Here is a 22,335-nt window from a genome sequence, read left to right as displayed (position 1 = left end):
GATGGCCGTGATCTTGAATGGATTAGAACAACTTCGCCATTTCATAATTTAACGCTAAACTGGATAATCAAGACTTTGTTTATTATCGAATTTGCAGTGGTAATTGACACTCTAGACTATCTTCACTCAGAATAAAGTCATTTGATTGAAATCTTCAATATATTCATTTTTCATTATCTATTTTTGAACTATTTAATATAGCAAGAACGACCAGCTCTTTATCTAAATCTTACATAATGCATCTTTAAACTAAACACTACTTATACAATCACTGCCACTACTAAATATCACTGATAAAAATACTATAAAAACACTCGTAAATGATCAAGAAAAAAAGATTTAGAATTCGATAGTAAAACAAAAGTAGAAGCATGTTATTCGAAACCAAACTAAAAAAATAGACATTTAAGATTATTCTCCAAATACAGACCATCCGCCCCATGTTTCACTGCCATAATATAAAAAGTCCACTCACCTCAAGATGTATTTTCAATATTACGTGTGCGATATGATTATTATTTCTTCGTTGGAGCATTTGTTTGCTGTTAACAAAATCTGGTGCGCAAAAGTATGTATATAAAAGGAATGATCAGTAATTAATTAAACTGCCAAATGATGAATACATTGGGAATCTATATTTTAAATAGGGCGGGTGGTCTATGTTTTAAAGGTTTCTAAGACAAATACATGCACCCAAGGTTAAAATACATATAGCGAAGAAGTTGTATCTGATATGTACATGGTAACGTGCCTTTAAATGTAACGTATAACTTATAGGCTGCGCGCACACGTGTGGAGGTCTGAACGTGAGCCGCGATTGGTGTATGACAAGGAAACAAAGTCTTAAAAGAACTGAAGCTTTCTATTCTTAAATTTTTCGTCAAAGGTCACGAGATGTAAACTGAGCTAGCGCTAATCCCAACCCTAAACCTAACCCCAATGCTTACCCTAATTCTAACCTACAATCTAGACAACAATCACGTACCCTAACCTTGTTTACATCTCAGCGACCTTGACAAAAATTGAGCTGGCGTTAACAAATAGATTTAGCCCTCAAACACTGCCGTAATGAAAGAAAATTTCTGTTCCAAATTATGACTGGTCAATAGTCCAATTAACAAGCAATACCTAACTGTGTAACAATATCAATCATCCGGGTTTAAACATAGCTCCAGATAGGTTCACATAACGTTACGTCATGACTCACGAAATGTATTACTCCCAATTAACCAGTGCATAGCAGAATATTGCAGAAAAACTAATTGGGTGACAAACGAGGCTATCAAATAGGCTACAATGTAAACAATACTGCTTGGAGACGAGCAATACTTTTGCCGTTTTTAATACATAAATCACTGTCCAAAGTTTTAGGGATTAAACGAAGGACTGTCATGTTGCTGTACTTAATAGAGATTTGACTGAACGGGGAGAATAGACACACCCCGTCAAAATCTCAAGTATCAGAAGTCAATCCAGAGAGGGATTTCTTGGGCCATTGCTTCAGGAATATGTCAGTCCCGTGGAATCGCTGGTACAGTGGATTTGAAACGGATATAATCGCCACGAACCTCTACACGTAATATGTTGCAGGCGCTCGCATTCTTGTCTTGGTGCAGAGGGCCAGCTTATTTTTCACGTTTAGTTGAATCCCCAACGCTTCTTGAAGCTGTTCGTAAACTAACAGCACTTTTTGGACCACAAACTTCAATCATCATGCAACGGTATCGTTTTCGTCAAAGAGGTCAAAGGTCAGGCGAGTCAGTCACAGCTAAGTAGCCACAAAACAAGAATTTTGTGTTCATTGTAATTTTTGTAACCTGACAATTGAAATGGTCAGGGATACGTGAACGTTTGTTAACACTACAAAACGAACTTTTATTAGCCGAACGAAATGAGAGCGCTATGGTAAATTTGAAAAAAGATCGAAAATGCGCCAGATAGACAAATGGGCTGATACTTTGCCGAGTGGGCCGTTTTTTTTCGGGAAAATGCACAAGTTTGACGGACTGTCTTAAACATTCAATCAAACCAAAATGAGGCCTACAAATCAATATTCAACTGAATCATTTAAAAAAATTACATAATGCTATACTTACTAACTACTTTTCGACCTAACTGGGGCTAATAATTGATTTTCTAATGCTGAGTGGATCGATTTTATATGCCCCTCAATCCCCCCCCCACACCCACCCTCGTGAAAATGTTTGGGCGTCCCTGACTGCAGCGGTTTGTTCGAGACTATCTAAACAGAGATCAGGTGATAAGGTTCAAGGTGTTAGTTATCTAGGTAGCCGTCGTAAATCATCAAAGTGTACAAAAGTTTCACTATAGACGCCAAAATCAACATAACATAATACAGTACACTTAATTCTCGCTGCCCAGTTACTGGTAAAATCTGTAGTCGATATCACCATAGGGTCATTTTGGGAAAATGTGTCGAAGCTCCGGTCAAGAAAACTCAGTCAGACAAATTCAACTGCCACTTCCCCAAAATAACCAAGTATAACCCGCCCTTCGATCCTTTGGTTCCACAATAATCTGATTTAGACACAGTTATACAATTTTCTCAAATCCAATTTTCTGTTCGGTGTCACTGAATGTCTTCTCTATACTGTGGTCGATACAAAGTAGTACATAAGGCGCAGCGTTTCAGGACCTTTGCTGGCTCAACGCCGAGATTCATCAACATCTTGGAACAGTTGGCCGCTTGGTCAGTCATCCAGAATTCGATATTGCTCTTTATTTCATTGACACTTGAACCAGCTAACACAGCAAGGCATTGTAGTTTGAAGGTGTATGCATCTGTACCGGCTTTACCAGCTTGTGAGTCGTTTTCTGGGTAACCTGTTGTAAACCATCTATTCTCACCAGAGGCATGGGTGATTGTGATACTTTTAGTTTTGACGTTAATAATCTGTGTCAGGGTGCCTTTGTAGTAACAACATATTTATTAGAAACCATATATTTGGTTCACAGTTAACGTTGATTGACCGCCATTTTTGATTTGATCCCAAATTAATGCCATGCCAAGGCTTTACGCATTTGGCAAAAAAGGAAATAAAATGAAGTCTGGTTTAACGTCCTACTTTTCTGCTCCGAATGGGCTAATGAAGACAGAATTTGGCAAAATATGAAAAATTATGACGTTTTGGCCGCCATCTTGGATTCTACTATCGGCTATCTTTAATTTCCGCCATCTTGAATTATTGAAATTAATTTTTGGCCCATTATTTGATTTCAGCAATCTCGCGAACCCCATACAAGCCACATCCTATCTATATTTTCCAAAAAAGTGGAAAATCGTGACATTTTGACCGCCATCTTGGATTTCCGCCATCTTGGATTTTTGAAATTATTTTTAGTGCCCATATCTGATTTCGGCGACCCCCAAAATCTCATGTTTAACACCATGAAAGCTATGTATACCGTTAGCCGAACATAATATATAGGAATTTTCATTTTTTCCATCAATTTTGGCCGCCATTTTGAAAAATGGGACTGCACCACCATAAAAATTAAATTTTCGGGAAAAATTCTTTTAGATTCTTTTTTTCAGCCAATTTGGCATTAGGAAATACCCGGCGCTTACAAACTTATATTATTGTCCCATCCCTATGTAGATGTCTTTATTTACAGTATAGATTTTTCAACTTCATCAGATAACAGTGTTAAGAACTGTACTGTCAACAAAAATGATGTCGATGTTGTCCTAATGGTAGATTTGGGTGCCAAAGTATCAATTCTAAATGAATTTACACATGACCACAACTATCAAACCTTTCTTTTAAAATCTACCACACAAGCTTTAACTAGTTACAATCGAAGTGTTATTCCAACATTTACCAGTTCAATATCAAGAACAGATTATACCCAACTTTCAATTCTATATCGTCAAACAGGACAGCAATTTAATGGGTGTCGACTTATTCAATCGTCTTGATTTCCAGATTCTAAAACAACCCAGCCATGCTCAGATGTTAACACAATCAGTATGTTGAATGATTTTCCCAGTCTAGTTTCAGATTTTGGTGAAGTTCCTCCATTTGTTCACAAACCAAGGGTGAATCAAAAGATTGCACATTTTTCACAAAACTGCAAAGGTTACCTATCACAGTTAGGGATGAAGTTTCAAAGGTCACCATGGATATCCAGTCTAGTCATTGCTCGCCGAAAATCTGGTGACATAATTGTGTTGATCTACGTGAAGTTAACAAAGCTATAATTCCAGACAAGTATCCACTTCCATCACTGGACGAACTGATGTCCGAATTCCATAGTTTAACAATTTTCTCTAAACTCATCTTAGACATAGCTATCTCCAGGTACCACTAGAACTGGTGGTGTATTCCAGTATAAACGTATGTCATGTGGATTGTCATCAGCAGCTAGTTCATTTTAGAAGATTTTAAATTATGATGTCGTCGTACATGCCAAAGACCATAAAACACATCAGACTCTGTCGTCTTACGTAAACCTTCTGACCATAAGCTAACGCTTAATGTGGAGAAAAAAGCCAGTTTGGACAAAATCAGAGTTTGTTGGTTTACGCGTTTCTGCTAATGGTGTCTTACCAGATCTCCAACACCCAACCTATAATAAAACGTCCTGAACCAACCAAAGTCTCGCAACTACAGTCCCTTCATGGAACAACAAATTTTTATCTGAAATTTGACCCTTTCTATGCAGATACTGTCGAACTTCCGAGAAAGCAACTTTGTAAAGACATGCCTTGGAAATGGACAGAAAGTCAAAAAAGTGCTTTTAACCAGCTGAAGCAACAGATTTTATCTCCACCAATCCTAGTTCATTTTAATCCTGACGCTACAACCTATGTTACGACAGATGCATCAGTTTATGCTCTTGGAGCTGTCATGTCACAAATTGTCAATGACACTGAGAAACGAGTCTCTTTTACATCTGAAACACTTTCTCCAGTCGAACGGAAATACTTAACAAGCCCTATCTTGTATTTATGCTGCAGAACATAAGTATAAGCGGTAATAAGTATATAGTCAGATATGCTCAGTAGACTCGTACCTGACAGTCAGGCAATACACAGTCTGGATTCTGATACTGATAATATGGAAATTAACCCGAATGGCCTTGTTACACATTCAGAACTTCAAGCATGTTCACACGATTCTCTTTTCAACATTTGAGTGCCTATATTCAAGACGGTTAGCCAAAACAAGTTAAACCACAACTCAGAGTATACCTAGTCTCTATCATCCAGAAAAATATGACTGGGGGTTCTAGGTGACCGAGACTAAGTATACCACACTCATAAGGATGAACTTGCTTTATTTAAGCGTTCGTGAATATCTTGTGGTTTACCTGCTGTTATTTCCTCTTCATTGCAATAGCGTATAATGAAAATATCACATGATGGTCATCCAGGCATAGTACAGACAAAGCAACGATGTCGCGAAACAGTTTGGTGACCAAAAATGGATTCCTATTAGTAGCAAAGCTTCTAAACCCAGACAACCACCATTACAATCCATTCCTTGGCCTACACACCCTTGTCAGTCTATCCAATTGACATTTTTGGAGCAGTACAGGTTGGACCACATAATCAACGCTTTCTAGTAGTTGTACATGACTTACATTCCAAGTGGCCAGAGTTGGCTTCAACAGGAATTATAACTTCAACGGCTATTATCAGATTACTTGATGAATTGTTCTCAAGATGGGAAATACCATACACACTTACATCTGACAACGGACCCCAGTCTATCTCTTATCAGTTTAAGATGCATTTGAAAAACTTGGGTATCAGGCATCGTCTAACTTCACTTTACAATCTTCAGTGTAATGGAGGCACTGCAGGATTCAACCAAGTTTTAAAAAATGGACTTACAACTAATCTTTTAGGGGGGAGAACTTTGCAGATTCAGTTAGTTCTATTCTTCAAAACTACAGGGCAACGCCCCACGCTCTGTCACATAATTCTCCAGCACGAAATCACCTTCAGGTTCTGATTGTACGTAAGTAAACAAGACTTGCATCAGATATCAAGACACATAGCAATTCTACAAAAGAAAGTCAAACAGTATGTTGATGGTAACCGTAATGCTGTAAAATGAAAGTTCAAAGTTGGAGATCATATAAACTCTCCTCAGCATTTTCGAATCCTCGCCGTATCGTAAAGTCGGTGATTCATCATTTAGGTTAGATGATGGTACAACACGGAACGCAAGAAGATGTGTTTTATCAAAGCACGGTCCAGTTGTAATCCCAAAACGTATCCGTCCTGAATACATGCTTACCAGTACAACGGCAGCTCACAACGATCCACCACCAATCCCAACAAGACAGTCCAATAGAATTGGAAACCTCCCAGATATTTAAAAGGCTATTGCTGTTAAATACTTATCATTGATAACAGTAAAGTTCATACATATAAGTGACATTTAAAGTAAAAGTGTTTTAAACAGTTAATTACACACACTCTGAAATATGGGCCAGACATAACAGAAAGTATAGAGACGCTCCAGACGCCCACAGGACAAAAATGTAAGGGTGTCACTAACTGGCAGCCTGTATCGATGGTAAATGGACAGCCATATGTAAATGAATAAAAATCACACAGTTTGCGTATGGGAATGCATCGTTAACTGTCCTCTAGTCCACAAGTTAATTTATCCAATTGTGTAGGTATTCGAGAATGCAGATTACTTTTTTATTTGAGCTATAACAATATTAAATCTTCTAAACTATAGGAATACTGAAACTTTGAACTATTAAAGTGCGATCCGTGTGTTTATGGGCTGTATGCGGTCCCATATACCTAGTTTGCAGACGCGGATTTGATATGAGACCAAGTAAGTGCCCCCGTGAGACAAATCCCCTCGGATCAAGTCCCAAATTACATGTTATACGAATTTTTTTGACATTCATTGTGGTGTTGGAATTGTGGATGGCGCCCTAGATTTGGAACCCAGAAAAACATAATCACGTGCTTGGCGGTTGTGTATTATTTATTATTGTTTATATTTTGAATTACATGTGGGGGCGCCAAAACCTTTTAAGTGCTTAGGGCCTCTGTTGTTTTTAATCCGGCACTGGTTAAACACCTTTTCATTTCATTTCAGCATTCTGCTCTCGTCGAAACTTTTTGTAACAATGTTTTACTGGCGTAGAAACGAGGAGAGGTTTTCCGAATAGCCCTACCCTTGTTCTAATTCACAGGTTCTTCTACATAGCAATGCGTGTTTGATTACCGCTCCTTTCTTGTCATTCCAGCCAACGGTACCCTTAGAGGAGAGAATTGTTACACTAAACTACTACAGCATTTTTGTTTAAAAAACCAAACACAGGCCTGGGATGACTTAATTACAGAAAAGTGGTTACCAAAGATAAAATCAATGCGAAACGAAATGGTTTAAAACATTAGCCTGGCAGTATTAGAAGTATGATCGGATACTATGGGTACTGGCATGCCCAAATTAATCATTGGCGAATATACATAAGGATATTTATTAAACGATTGTATATTAAATATATTTTAAAGAAGAAATAAATCTATAAAACAAATTGTAGCCTCATGTTCTTTCTCAGTTTCTGTCGTACCTATTTTTAAGACTATGAAGAATATTAATGGAGTTATTTCCCTTAGTTCACATGCCGCAGGTCGCAATTTGTTTCATAAAGGAAATCAATCTGTTTTACAGACCTAATGCTACATCCGTCTTTTATCTCTGTCCAAGATGACTGACCTTTAAAAGGTCAGACCGCTGTTGTTCTAAGGGTGACGTCACACCACAATGTTTACCAACAAAGCAAGATGGCATCGATAACGCCAAAAAAGATTACTTTTGTGGCTTGTTTTTGTTGTTTTAAAACAAACACGAGCAGGTCAATCAGATTAGACGGTAAAAAATGTACTTCTGAAAGAATTCAGAGTAAACAAACAGTAATATGAACTGGTACGGGCAAAATTATATCGTTTTACCCATTTTACGCCTCCGCGTACTATTTTCTGTACCTATTTACGCTAAATATCGAATATTTTTTATAAAGATATACTTCAAACACCTTTATTTATTTTTCTAATACTAAAAAAAATGTTTCACAATTTAATTTGTCGAAAGAAAAAAGTTAATATTTTGTAGTCATTAAGTCGCATCGATGTCATCCTTATCAGTGATTGTAGCGGCCAAGCGAATATTCACTGCGGATCAGTGTGAAAGGTAATGTGAAAGTCTTCTGTGTAAGATTACTGGCCGTTATAAGTTCAGATGCATTCTACGTGTGACTTCACATCACATGGCGTCGATAACGCGTGCATTGGTTACATAAGACGTTAACTGGTCCTGGCAGAATGGTGCATTTTACTCATTTTCCGCCTTCGTGCACTATTTTATGTACCCATTCATACTATTACTAAATACTGCACATTATCAGATATACTTCAAACACCATTATTTATTTTTCTAATACTGCACAAAAATGTTTTAGAAATTAATTGGCAGAAGGAAAGCCTAGGGGTTAATATTGTGACCTAATTAACGTCATCCCTTTCAGTAATTGTAGCGGCCTAGCGGATATTCCCTTCTGATCAGTTTCAACAGTTTGTACGGTGCCCTCCTTCATTCTTTGTTATCACGCCGTCACATTGCCGCTAATTACTCAACGGCGGGCAGCCTTTTGGCAGTGGCTGATCCAGGTGGAGGACCTACCCCCACCCCACCCCACCCCCATTTTTATGTTTCTATGAAACGTGTGAATTTGATCTTTTTGTTGGTTACGGTGATGTAAATCACTTATGTTTTTAAGTGATTTCCCCATATTGTTAGCGATACATTGAAAGGTTTTCCTAATACAAGGCCCCCTCGGTATTGAGCTTGGGCTGAGAAACTTACCCCCCCCCCCCCCCACCATGTACATGTTTCGACAAAGACAGACATTTCTCTACGTTTTTAGCAACGTTCTTGTAGCTAACTTTGACCCGGAACAACATAACCCATTCAGATGAATCTTTTTTCTATAGTCGTCATTATTACATTGTCATGGTATCATGCAGAACACCACAAGTTAACATCCAATGGAAGTGTGAATCAATATTTAAAAAAGTCGACCTTTGTCGGCTTTTCAGGGGTTTTGTGTAGTGCACTTAATCAATTGTAGTTAGTGCTTAGCTGAATAAGCCACTAATATTTCTTTCCACCCTCTACGTCTGAAAATGGTTAACCGAAGCTTGAAGTTTGGGAGTCACGTAAGCAACAAGTGAGTCATTTGACCTGAACTGAAGGACGAAAGCGTGGGTTATTTCATGGTCAGGTCTAAATATTAAGGCCACCTGTAGATTTCGTCAAGGTCACGATATGTAAACAGACAGTAGATAACTGCACGTGATTGTTGCCGAGGATTATGGGTTACGGCAAGATCTAGGGTTTGCGCTAGCCCAGTTTACAAATGCATCTTGTGACCATGACGAATTCTGCAGGTGGCCTTAACATGTAGACCTAACCGATATTTCATAGCAACCCCCAGTATATGTAGACTAGGCATTAGGTTAATTGTCTGTTTATGTGACAGCTTTAAGGTGGGTGGACATTATCATTATGCAAGATGGGTCTAATATTGATGTGTTATAAATCGAATGCAAGCAAAAGAGATGTTTTGTAATGAAAGAAAATTTGATAAAATAGGGATTATCCAATCCCTTCCCGCTCTCTCCCAGTATTATTAAATTTTCAATATTACCAATGTTAGTTTACTAATATCTACCACATAATCAGTTTCTTTCAAACATAGACTACAAATTAGCTCTATAAATTCGGCTGTAGTGAGGGTTGTACACTGGGTATTGAAAATTCAGAACACAATCTGTCATGGTCATTCAGTGTTACTACAGTAATAAGACAACTCTGGGAATTTCCTCCCTGGATGACCATATGGGATTGGTGTTGAAAGCATTCTTGCCAACCTGCACAGTTAAGATTTAGGGAGTCAGGGTGGTTTGCTAACGTGGGAGTCCTGTGTTCGATCCCAGTGTTGGCGGAGAAAGTTCATTGGAATTTTCTGGTGTGGTTCTCCCCCCGCCCTCCTTGTCAGTGGTGTAGGACAGTGGGTCTGTCAAGGAAGGGACTATGTACGCATTGGCGGGCACATAAAAGAGCTATCAGGACAAAATATCCCTCATAGCACACTGTACAGTGTATGCCCATCGTCATTAGCATAGATGGAGCTGAACATTAAACCACTGCATTTCATTTTTACTTTAAAGCAACTGATGAGATTGGATTTGGTGACAGAATCTTTCTAGATTTTTGACATTGGATTGGAATAACCAGTTGATATTTCAGGTTACTTGATCTCTTGTAATAAACAAGTTAAGACCCCCACATTCTCTTTTACAGAGGGTTTGGCATATTTTTGCACTATATTCATTTCATAAGCTGAAAATAGCAGGATATCATGTCAGGTCGGGTGTGGTCATTGAATACATGGTCTATATTACAACAAAGGAAACTGTCCTACATTTCTAAGTGATAATTGTACTTCCTTGATTAAGTTGAAATGCCAAAGGAGCATAGCAACAATAGAAAGTTATAAGCTTATGAGAAAAAGTCCAATGTTTTATTGGGCATACGAAAACTGTAATATTCCTTTTTTGTAATATATACCCTTGTATGCAATCAAAGTCCCCCGGGTTTCACAATAACATCATTGTTTTCATCCACAGTTATTTCATAAACCCATAATGCAGTGCCTCTAACACAAACAGAAACTTTGCCATACAAGTATGATTTTGAAAATAAATCTATTGACTTTACCAAAATATCCACCGGTTTCAGAAATATTTTTAAGTGGTATATCAAATTTTGCTGAAAATAAGAATATTATTAAAATACAGAAATGCTAATGTCGGCAGATATTTAAATGATGTATGGAGAGAGTTTGGCTTATTTCTGTTAGCAATTAGACGGCATGCAACTAAATACTTATTCTTGAGTTCAAACTAAATATTATGGTGTCTTAAAGTAGCTAAGTCTGTAACTCAATAGCATCCAAAGTCTTCGACATTGAAAACACAAATTTTTTCTCAATTTAAATCAAAATTGATGTTGCAATTGGTACATGAATCGTGTACCATATTGCATTTCAATAAAAACGAAAAAGATTGAATGTAAATCAGTTTATATACATTCATATTACATTATTATATGCGTTGCAACCCATTTGTGTCAATTTCTAGGTTCCAAATATTAGCGATTTAGCTCCTTTAAAATGACCAATATTTAGTTTGAACAAGTCTATTAAAAATAATAAGAAGACAGAATTCAGGGGAATAGATGACTTTTTTTTATTGTCTTAAAAAAACAAATGGCAATACCCAGAATATGTTAGCTGATACAAGGCTTATTGTTTTATATCTATAGTTTACATTCAACATTATACTGCTATAAAGTTAATAATATAAAGCACATACAGATGTATCATTCATAGCAATTATGACTTTAATAAGTACACAAATTCTTTGCCCCCTTTCAAACATGAAAGAGGGTTCAGATTCATAAACAGCAAATTGACATTTTTTCCATCAAAAGAATTCTTCAAGGTTTTTTTTTTTTGTTATCAGAGTGGAAGAGTTTCACTGGGATATGAGGCTATTTAGTTTCAATCTGGGACATTTAAAAAAAAAAATTATCCAAATATTATTAACGAAAAAATATAAATACATTTACAAATAAATTTTCCATGATCTTTGATCGCATGCAAGAATTTAAATAGATTGGTTTGAATTTCATCAGACTACCAATAAGCAGATTAAAAAATGTACAATAGAAAAAGGCTGATCCGGATATTGCCATGTACGGTGACTTTTGAGATGGGCTTTTGGTCAAGTCAGGCTGTCCTTTACAATATAAGATATTATTCTCAAACCGATTCACCATCCAGCAGCTTCAACTATTTATTTACTAAATTTACAAAAAAACACCAAAAATTATCAAGAATCACTCAACTTCAGCAGATATATATACAAAATCGCACTTAACGTATTAAACGTTTATGCCCCCTTGTCGACTACACCGTAATTTAAAAGAGGGTCTTAAGAATGTTTTGATTCAAAGAAGGAATCATATTATAATAAAAATATCTGCATTGAAGGTCTTCAAGTAAGTCTTACAATTTTTGGAGCTTTCAGCGAAAACTCTAAAATGTCTTTTTAAATTGTCTTTGTACATTGAAAATTAGGAGCAAGCGATTTTCATATCATTATTAGAATAATTTTACACTTTTTAAGACGATTTGGTCATGATTCTCATCTTACACGCACTCCAAAAATAAACAGGCAGAGTAAAAAGAGGCTTTTTGAGATAAGTATACAACAAATGATCTCTGTAACGAATTTTGAACAGCCTAAGTTGATTGGCTTATTGTGCAGTGACGAAAGAACGGTAATCTTAATAGCCAGCCAATTCTGCAAATGTTTGATCAAGTTCATCACTAATAGCCTTGTATTTCTCTTTCTCTGCGAGTAGTTCATCTGAAAAGTAAAGAGAAGTAAGAATTAATTTTCTGTTTTGTTAAAAATAAAAGAAATATTTTATTAAGTTTTATTAACTTTTAACTCTTGAATTCTCACTGAGATATAATGCATATTTTTATGAAACCATACTATAAATCAAATTAATGTTTAAATTTTCATAAATTATATTTTTAATTCAAAATAAAATTGTAATTTGAATTGAAAAATGAAATTTAAATTGAATTTGAAGGTCAGTTATAAAAAGATTTGATAATAAAAGAACCATGACAAAAACAATAAGAAAAAAAAGACAAATTAATAAACAATATACTGGTAGCTGTAATATTAAAGTTATAAATTTAGCAACAAGGAATGTTTTCATATAAATTGTTACAAATTTCAAACTTGTCATGCAGTTTTCACTAGTTTAATGTCCAGATTTCAAACATTAATCATGCCAATATTAGTAAACACACAAATATAGACTTTTAGTCGATATCATTTTAACTTTCTGGTATTTTAATATTCATACCATTAAGATACCCGTAACAAGTGTATATACCAAAAGAACAACCTGACACCAAAGGAAATTTAAAAAAAACTTTAAAGAGTAGAGAATAATTTAGAAAATTAGCAAACAATTTTGTGCCACAAACCTCCTTTGCCCCCAAAATGATAAATAAATAAGATATTTGATAAATAAAATAAAGATATTTATGAAATAAATATATAAATAAATAAAGATAATAAAAGATATTTATGAAATAAATAATAAAAGATATTTATGAAATAAAGCAACTTTATGTGAAGATAGTAAACAAACACCTGTGTAAAATGGTTGATTTATCTACATATCCTGCAGATCCTGCATGGTCTTTTCCAATTCTCTTGCAAGTTGCTCACTGTGTCTTTTTTCACAGTCCAATTGGTCTGCAACATGCCAACAAATCATGCAAAATTTTATTTCAAACCATGCATTCGAAATAACTGTTACAATGATTCAGAGACACTTAATTTAAAAGCTATTGAAGTACAGACATTGCCAACATAATTATAAGTTATATTGACTTCAAATGCTTAAATGTTATTGTTGGTTGTATTAATGTTCAAATATTAAATAATAAAACTATTAAATTAAGTGTCTGAGAAACATTTCACACAGTGAATCCAAATTACATAATATTAGTTAATAAATTATGGTCAATTCAATATTAAATTTTTATTAATTGTTTTGCTAGAATTAAGTTGAAAGATATCTCTGCCTTGTTCTTGAAAAAGCACAACTGCTATTTGATTTTATGACAGCTCTGGGTTTCAATTTTTATGGTCTCATTTCACTGCTCATTTTCCAATTACAATAGATTGGAACCTACCTTCAAGGTGATCGAAACTAGCCTGTAGTCTCACGAGTTCTCGCTCGGCAGTTTCATTTCGTAATTCAGCCTAACCAATCAACAAATGAAATAGAACATGCAGCAATATTATTTTTAAATTTAGGGAATAACATTAATTTTTGTTTGTATAACAATTGTATCATGCTATTAGATCACACACTGGTCTGTCCTGTAAAACAAACATCAGATTAAAACATCTAATCTCTTCATGCAGTTTTTTCCTACAATTATTATTCTAATCAAAATCTCAACAGTTTTGGAAGGGTTAATTTAGGGGTCATGGTCACACAATCGTGCCAAGGTACCTTCCAGTCTGTCAACCTCCTTCTGTAATTTAGATACGGTTCTTTCAGCTTCAGTGGCACGGTTTTCAGCCTAGTGGGACAAGACGAATTCAGTTATAATATATTCAAACAATGTACAATATGAAATTTATATGAATTATTATATTTAATATCAATTTATTATACATTAATAACTTATTAGAATGATATCTATTAAGAAATTATTATGGTTGGTATACATACATCCTTTAGTCTGTTTGTAAGATCACGGATTGTCTCTTCGTAGCTGTCTTCTCTCTGAGAAGCCTATAGAAAGCAAACATTATATGGGTTAGACATCATTTAGCCATACTGCTAAATATTATAAAATATTTGAGACCTCTTCATCAAAACATGTTCTTGAACAGATATCAAACTGGGGCAATAATTTGATTTAATCTATTTACAGCATCAACATTACAATATCTAACACCAGTTACATGTAGAATAGTTTACAAAATAATATACCCAAACTGCGAAAAATAACTCAATAAATTAATTCAGATTGGAGCACAGAAATGAGGGTTATATTGATACTAATTTAGGATTCTTTTCAGTATAAATGGAATAACAAATGGAGATTTGGGATGAAAATTCAAAATTATAATAATTTGGTTAAACTGGTGTCAGACAAGGTAATATAAATAGGAAAAACAAATTGAAAGAAAAATAAACACCAATAAGAAAGCTATGCAGGTTTTGAAAATGAACAAGATATTAAAAATTTAAGGTAGAAAATGGGTTCATTTTTTTTATAAGATATGATAAATTTAATTGGACTTCACTCAAACAAATATAATATCAATCAACAAATAACTTCACAACATTACATTTTAAGAGGTAGAAATTTTGTTAATGACGTAATTTGAATAAATTAAGGGTTGTAATTTTTGATCAGACACCTGCAAAGCTCTCAGATTTTACAGTGGACAAGTCTTACAAGAGTGATATGCCACTCTGTTATGGCTGTTAAGACTTGTGGAATCCCAAATTATTACAAAAAAATGAATTCTTGTCAAATAAAACAAAGTTGAAAAATGTGAAGACGTGTTTTACCCTCTGTAAAATTTCTTTTGTTTTCATGATTTTTAATGTAAAATTACAGTATTGTAATAGATAATTTATCTATGAATTAATGGAATATATAAAGGCATTTACAGAGGGTGCCAATGAAATGAGAGAAAAAAAAAGTCATAAATATAAAAGAAAACAGACTTCAAAGACTCAAAACCTCAGTACAACAACTGGTTGAAAATAAATCACAAGAACAAAATTGATAATTATCAACAAAATAAATTAAAACAATTATCCAAAGAAATAATTAAAATATTAGTCGAACATAGTAAAAAGGTGTATTAAAATTTCAGTCATTAACTGCAAGTTTTCATTTAAAAAGACTGCAAAAAATGTCTGGTTTAATGGGGACTTTTTGAAATGTGTATATTGAAAAAAAATATCGAGGATATTTAGGGTATTAAGTGAGTACATGATTAACTTCAAAATCACTCTTGTTAAATAATTCACACAAATCATTATCAGAGAATATAATATATTAACATGCATTGTTAAAGTCAACGGCAGAATTCACACCCTTTAGTACTATTATTGTATACACATCTTCCTCAAAGTGATGATTTCAAGTGATTGCTTCAATGAGAATTTATGATTATTGAATTCAAGAAAAAAGTCGGGCATCCAAGCCAAATTCATGAAATGATTTGGTTGCAAATAAATGAGCAATATTATTTTTTTCTGTTTTAAAAATTTGAATTACCACAATATCATTCTGGAAATATGGGACATGCTGACAGCAAAAGTTAGTAAATGAATGATCAAGGATGAATCTTCACATATTCAAGATATATTTTTGAAATGGGAAACTTTCAATTCAGTTCACATTAGTGAAACTTCCCATTTCAAAATGATAGCAAACTCATGCTTTTTGAATGTACATAAGCAAGTATATGAAATTAAAGTTTCCAAATGGTCAATATTAGAGCAGATTGGAGTTTGCTATCTGAACAATATGATGAAACAGTTAAGTTAGGTTTTAAACATAATTTGGGATTCTACAGTGTCCTCTTCGTACTAAAGCTCCATTAATGCGAGCAGCCACTAGAAAACAAAGTCAGTGTTATTTGAAGTTGTAGTAAACTAGTTGATCATCATATTGCTGACCTATTCAGTAAAATACCACCCAAATTTCCCATCAGTTAGAATAATTCTAAATAAATATATATATATACATAGCCGAATCTTTTCTCTTGCAGTTAGAAAGCTCTTTTAGAATTAGGATTAATAGCATTATTTTTGAATTATTTACATCTAATTTGTGATGGGAAATTTGGGTTCACAGTACAACCTCTCATTGTATAAATACAGGTCCATACCATTTCAACTCTCACTGATTCATAACGAAACAGTAATGCTTCAATTACCAGTATTCAAATGAAAGGGGACACTGCTTTTTGTAGCGCTATTTTCCATAGATTTCAACTAGACCATTCTTATCACTCAAGGAGATGTACATATATATGACATGTGCATGTATTATTAAGGATTATCATAATATGGCTGTCTCATTAAGGTCAAAGGATGTATAGAATATATTGGGTTAGGTCGTACTAGTTAATCTACAACTACTTGTTCACATAAGTCATGAGAAGGGCGGGGTCTAAACTGATCAGTTTTAAGATTTTGTTTTTGTTTCCAGTGGGGCTCACACAATGGTTTCTACGTTCCAGGTGCCTAACGCTCTGTAGCGCAGTTAGACCATACTAGGATTCTGATTGGTTTTAGCATGCAAGAGGCAGGCGGACACCATGCAGATATGGTGATACCTCTTGCTCACTGATTTCCAGTGATTTCATATTGTTTCCCACAACCTTCAATTCTTCTTCCAACTCAAGGATTTTCCTGCAACAACAGATCGTAACTATGAATTTTTCAAGAAACAAACCGCGAAGCCCCTAGCTCCCCTTACCTCTGACACCTGGACTGTATAGGTTTTGAGATTGTTACCCAATACATGTAGCTCCTCATCAAGTTCATAAATCTTGCTGTAACGGATAAAAAAGAAGTAAATGTTACAGGGGCTGGTTAGCGAAACGTGAGTTGACGACAGAGGAAGGACGCATGTTCCAACATCCACATGCGACCAACTGTTCCAAAGAAAGGGGCACACAACGGGCAACACTCAAACCCAACCTTATCCAATCAAAGTGGTGAGCTAGGGTGAATCGCAGTTGGTTATCGAGCAAAAACATCAGTCCCATACATGTAACGGTTTGGTTTCCGAAAAAAATTGTATGCAGATATAAAAAATTGTTAGCAGCAGGATTACAGGGTAGGTGTTAGAAACATATAATCTTTGCATGTTAAAAGCCAAATAACATCTGCGGCTGAAAGAGAAACTGATTAAAAGTGAAAGCTATCTGCAGCTATACGATTGAAAACGGTACAGTATGGAGACTGGTGTCATTACACGACCAAACCTTATGCACAGTTTCACAAACCATACCAGAACCTTACCTTCTCTTCATAAACTTCTAAAGATCTAAGACTATTAGTAAGGGTAGTTACTTCATCTTCAAGGGCTTTGGCTCTACTGCAAAATGGCAAACAACACCACACACACAAAATTAAACATGCAATTAAAACAACAAACATGTCAAATGCCGAGAGAAAGTTAAAAACAAATTTTCTTTTATTTACTCTTTATTAATTTAAAATTAAATCATCTTTCTGTTTTTATAAATTGTAAAGTGATTTGCAAAAGCAGCAATTTAACTTTCTCTCTTCTATTCTATGGGTCTCAACACTATTGTAAATGAGTTTACATTCAATACTGATTGAAATTTAAAGCCAAAGTTTCCATGACTATTTTTCTTTTGGTTTAAAAATTTTAAATAAAGTTAATGGTATTAAAAGTGCAAAAACAGGTTCTTTTAATTTTTCACAATTTTAAATTTAATATATGTGAATTAATTTTATAATTTTATCACAAAACATGCATTTACATTTTGAGAGGAAAGGAACAGACATTCCTTTAATCTCTAAATGATTTTACTGGATTGAATACATCAAAATTCATTAATCCATTAGTAATCATCTTGTCATCAATAATAACTCCTGATTACAGATTTTCTCTTTTATACTTTAAAATATCCAACCCAGTATAATCAATAAATAGTAATGATTAGAACAAGGTTCTTGTTATTTACACAACAAGTAATACCCAAATTGATCAAATATATTTATATCATTTAATCTTTTTCAACAAAATCTAAAGTATTTTCTTCAAGTCAATAAACCTTGTTCTAATTTTTTTTTTTTTTTTTTTTAGTTTGAAGAAAAGAAAAACTTGTTAGTACTGATAATATAAACTTGTCTAGTAACTTCAGATGGTTTCATTTTACCAGTTCAGTCTATTAAATAGTTGGGAGATAATGGGTGTCAATTGATTGAAGGCAGGTTGCTTATTAAGAGTAGAAAGGACATAATAGCAAAAGATGTCTTTTGCATACAAGATTCCTCTCTATTATTCTTTGGTTCTAAAGTTTTGACCAATGTTTTTTGATGGAGCGTAATATTCAGTTTGCGAATATTTGTGTTGTATTTGAACAAACTACCAGTAGCAAGATAGAAACCATCTGAAATTGGCTCTATAATAATACTGTACTTTTGGGTTTTAAAACTCTGAATGCATCATGCACATTAGTTAGTAAATCATGTTTTTTTTGTTTGTTTTCATAATTCCCACGTTCATAAAACTCAGATGCACTATATAAATCAAAGCCTGAATACAGTCTGAAACATTACATATTATTCATATATAACACAAGATAACATGTAAATTAATTTAAAAAATATAATACATCCAGAGTAAAATATAATTTTGGTGGTGTCATGTGAAACATTGCTCCCTAATAGTGGATGAGAAGGTATCAGAGCCCAGAGCCATAAAAGAGTGGAGAAATAAAAGACATGTAGTCATTTAGAGTTAATATACAGTTCGACTTGACAAACCTTTCGGCAATATCTGCTCGTTGTTCTACTCTTTCTAGATCAGAATCATTTACCACCAATTTACGAACGCTCTGAGGGGAAAAAAAATCAAAATTTTCGTTGAAATCAATAATAAGATATCATTAAAAGATATAATAATACTCACGCTTCAGCAGCTTCAAGTCGAGTTTCAGCACGTTCCAAATCTACTTCAGTGATGGCCAGTTTACGAGCAGCCTATGATAAAAATCAGCCTCACGTTTAATTCCATGAATGTTCATTACATAATAATACAACAATAATATGAACACTGATGGAACTGATCAGTCGGTTAAGAAAGTAATAAATCATGCAAATTCTAAAATCTATGTTCCTGAACATTATAATAAAAGATTTTTTTCTTTTCATACACTAAATTTGTCGTATAATCTTAGGGTAAAAAAAACTATGAATTATTAATTGATAAGGTGAAAAATGTATTTTTGAATTTTTGATAATAATTTGGATAATTTTTGAAATTATTTTTTAAAATTCAAAACCATGCAAACAAACGAATACATCACGTAGAAGGTAGCTGATTTTCATTCAAGATTGTTAGTAAACTAACTATTTAAAAAAATATGATTAGTAGTCAGTGAAAGATAATCCAATGAATATCCTTGACAATAATCCATCTGCCGAATAACAATGGTATCTACATTAGCTAATCCTACAGGGTTTATGGTGGTTAGGAATAAGGATAATCCAAAATCTTTTGTAAACTCTTTGAAGACTGGATAAGCACATCTTTAAATATCAAATAACAAAATCACAATCATCATTTCCCAAATCAGTTTCTGTTTTCAAATTATCAAGAGATGAATATTGTTTCTAAATATTAAAATTTTAATTTAATTTTAAAACAAGCACTGAAACAAACAATGAATTTGGTAAATGCTTGCATCCACAAATGCTACAATGTTATAAGAGGCTTACATTGAGTACTTAATTTCTCTGATCAAGCACGTAACATGAGAAGCCGTCAGTTTATCAATAATCACTTAGGAAAGATTTCCAGTGGTATGCCAGCACTATCTGATGATTATGATTATATTATAAAGGGTATAGATTGGATATAATAGTCAAAATCTACATAATCTGTTAGCTGTTGTCAATAGGTACCATGAATTTCGGAATATTTATCAAATTAGATTGTGAGAACCAAGAACTACATAATGTGTATGGATTTGAACATAGAACTACATGTAGAGCTAAACCTACTCAAAGAGAATGAGATCTTGAAAACAAGGAATAATGTAGCACAATTTAAGAGTGGCTAATTATGACAACAGCTTACAGATAAAACACTCCATGCATCTGTAACAAGAAAAATATCAGGATTTAAATTCTGTATCAACCACATCATGCCACTGCCTCCAACAGAACATTTACAAGTTAATAGAACATTAGATGTCTTCCGAGATTGGACATAAAGTCAAGTTATTGCTTTTGTTCCTATTAAATCTTGTAATGATTTTGTGGGTTTATAAATTGTTAGCATGAACATTGATGTAACAGATAGTAGTAATTTGATTAATATAATAGTTTTAACACAAACAAATAACTTAATGATTCTGTCTTCTGATATAAGGCTGCTGAATAGAACTATTGATATTCCCACAATGGTCGATTGAAATTTTGAAAGCAAACCATGCTTACTGACTACTATAATAAATCGCGATATTGCATAACATAATCAATTGGCACATCTCACACAAAATCCTTGCATCACACTAGTGATAACAGATCGCGATTTCTATTCCTATGTCAAATAGCAAAAAACATCAAGACTAGGGTGTTTCGATTTTTTTTTTTTTTTAACTCTAGCACACCTCTTCATATTTACGGTCAACATCTTCAGCAATCACTTTGGCCTCCTCAAATTGTTTTTCCAAGATCTCAATACGTTCTTCATCAGACGAGCTTCTGTTCTCCAGTACTTTTCGCCCTCTAATGGCAGAAGACAGATTGAGTTAAGACAACACAGGTTGCATTACGTTTAGTATTAATTAGACATTTAAATAAAAGCTTGAACCAATATCTAGCAGGAATAAGTCTTTACAAATATATTCAAAGTTAAAGAACGAAATGATTTTAATATCACAGTGACATCTGCTAGATATTTTGATTCATAAATGATTGATAATCAAATTCAAACACAGATATGCAAATAAGCCTGCAACATTATATGATGCGGTTGTTTGTTCATATCAAGTAAATGATGAGCTTTTAGTCAATATGGTTAGCGCCACATATAAATTAACTGGAGGCATGTCATGCAGCCAGGCATGGACGGAATCGTCACCTCATCGTATTTGCGTTCAGCATCCTCAGCGATGTATTTAGCCTCCTTGAGTTGGGCCTCAAGTTGATCTATTCTTTCGTCATCTGATAAACTCCTACTTTCCAGCACTTTGCGCCCTCTATTGAGATAAAAAGGAACTAATTCTTTAGTATAAGGATTAATACACATTATAGAAACTTTATCAATAAAGATCTGAAAAGAAAACTGTTAAAAATTTCTGTAAAAAAAGGAAAAGTAATCATTAGTCAGATTCTAACATGCTAGGAAGTTGATAACATGCATAATAAATAAGTACTTAAGTAAAAATCTAATAAGAAATTCAATTGTCTGAATAATTGTTTTTATTCAGAACAATTATATAGACGTAATCTTTTTTTAAATGATCTATATACAGGGACTGTTATCATGATTTGCATATAAACTAGAATTATTATGTAACTATTTAACACTATTTGCATACATGTAATATCGTTATGTACGTTTGCTGCAAGTATAATCAATTTTATGGATTTTTTCTAGATGTACTCAGGATAACAGTCAACTGGATAGAAGTCATTGATCCGAGTGCGATAGCGGCAGGCGCCCTACCTCTTCATATCTAACTTCGGTATCTGTAGCATGTGCTTGTGCGGTTTTCAATCTTGTTTCATATTCGTCTAATCTTTCTTCAGCTGCAACTAACTTATTCTCTATTGTTCGTTTTTGTCTGTAAAACACACACCATGCAAAAATAACAATTTAACCACATGCTTTTAGTCATCAAACTAAGGAAGTGTTATGAGGAATTTG

General features: G+C 34.0%; 1 protein-coding gene across 16 annotated transcripts in view; it reads right to left on the bottom strand.

Annotated features, from left to right (window-relative positions):
- Positions 1–11,287: 11,287 nt before the first annotated feature.
- LOC126818357 (tropomyosin) overlaps positions 11,288–22,335 on the bottom strand; it is a 28,173-nt gene continuing 17,125 nt past the window's right edge. For 3 of the 16 annotated variants that reach the window (XM_050545743.1, XM_050545731.1, XM_050545747.2), the window contains 6 exons: positions 21,547–21,664; positions 19,369–19,439; positions 17,036–17,111; positions 14,400–14,462; positions 14,178–14,247; positions 11,288–12,496 (listed from right to left, as the gene is read on the bottom strand). In XM_050545743.1, the coding sequence (XP_050401700.1) occupies positions 12,414–12,496; positions 14,178–14,247; positions 14,400–14,462; positions 17,036–17,111; positions 19,369–19,439; positions 21,547–21,664 (481 nt within the window). In that variant the 3' untranslated portion in view covers positions 11,288–12,413. Of the gene's footprint in view, positions 12,497–13,303; positions 13,409–13,851; positions 13,922–14,177; positions 14,248–14,399; positions 14,463–17,035; positions 17,112–17,178; positions 17,255–17,726; positions 17,803–18,569; positions 18,863–19,223; positions 19,295–19,368; positions 19,440–21,546; positions 21,665–22,134; positions 22,253–22,335 lie in introns of those variants that run through there. The other 13 variants (XM_050545748.1, XM_050545740.2, XM_050545745.2 and 10 more) reach the window with 10 other exon arrangements.

This window comes from Patella vulgata, chromosome 4 (genome assembly GCF_932274485.2).
Source record: "Patella vulgata chromosome 4, xgPatVulg1.2, whole genome shotgun sequence".
Classification (NCBI taxonomy): domain Eukaryota; kingdom Metazoa; phylum Mollusca; class Gastropoda; family Patellidae; genus Patella; species Patella vulgata.
This window is presented reverse-complemented; position numbering and strand designations above follow the sequence as displayed.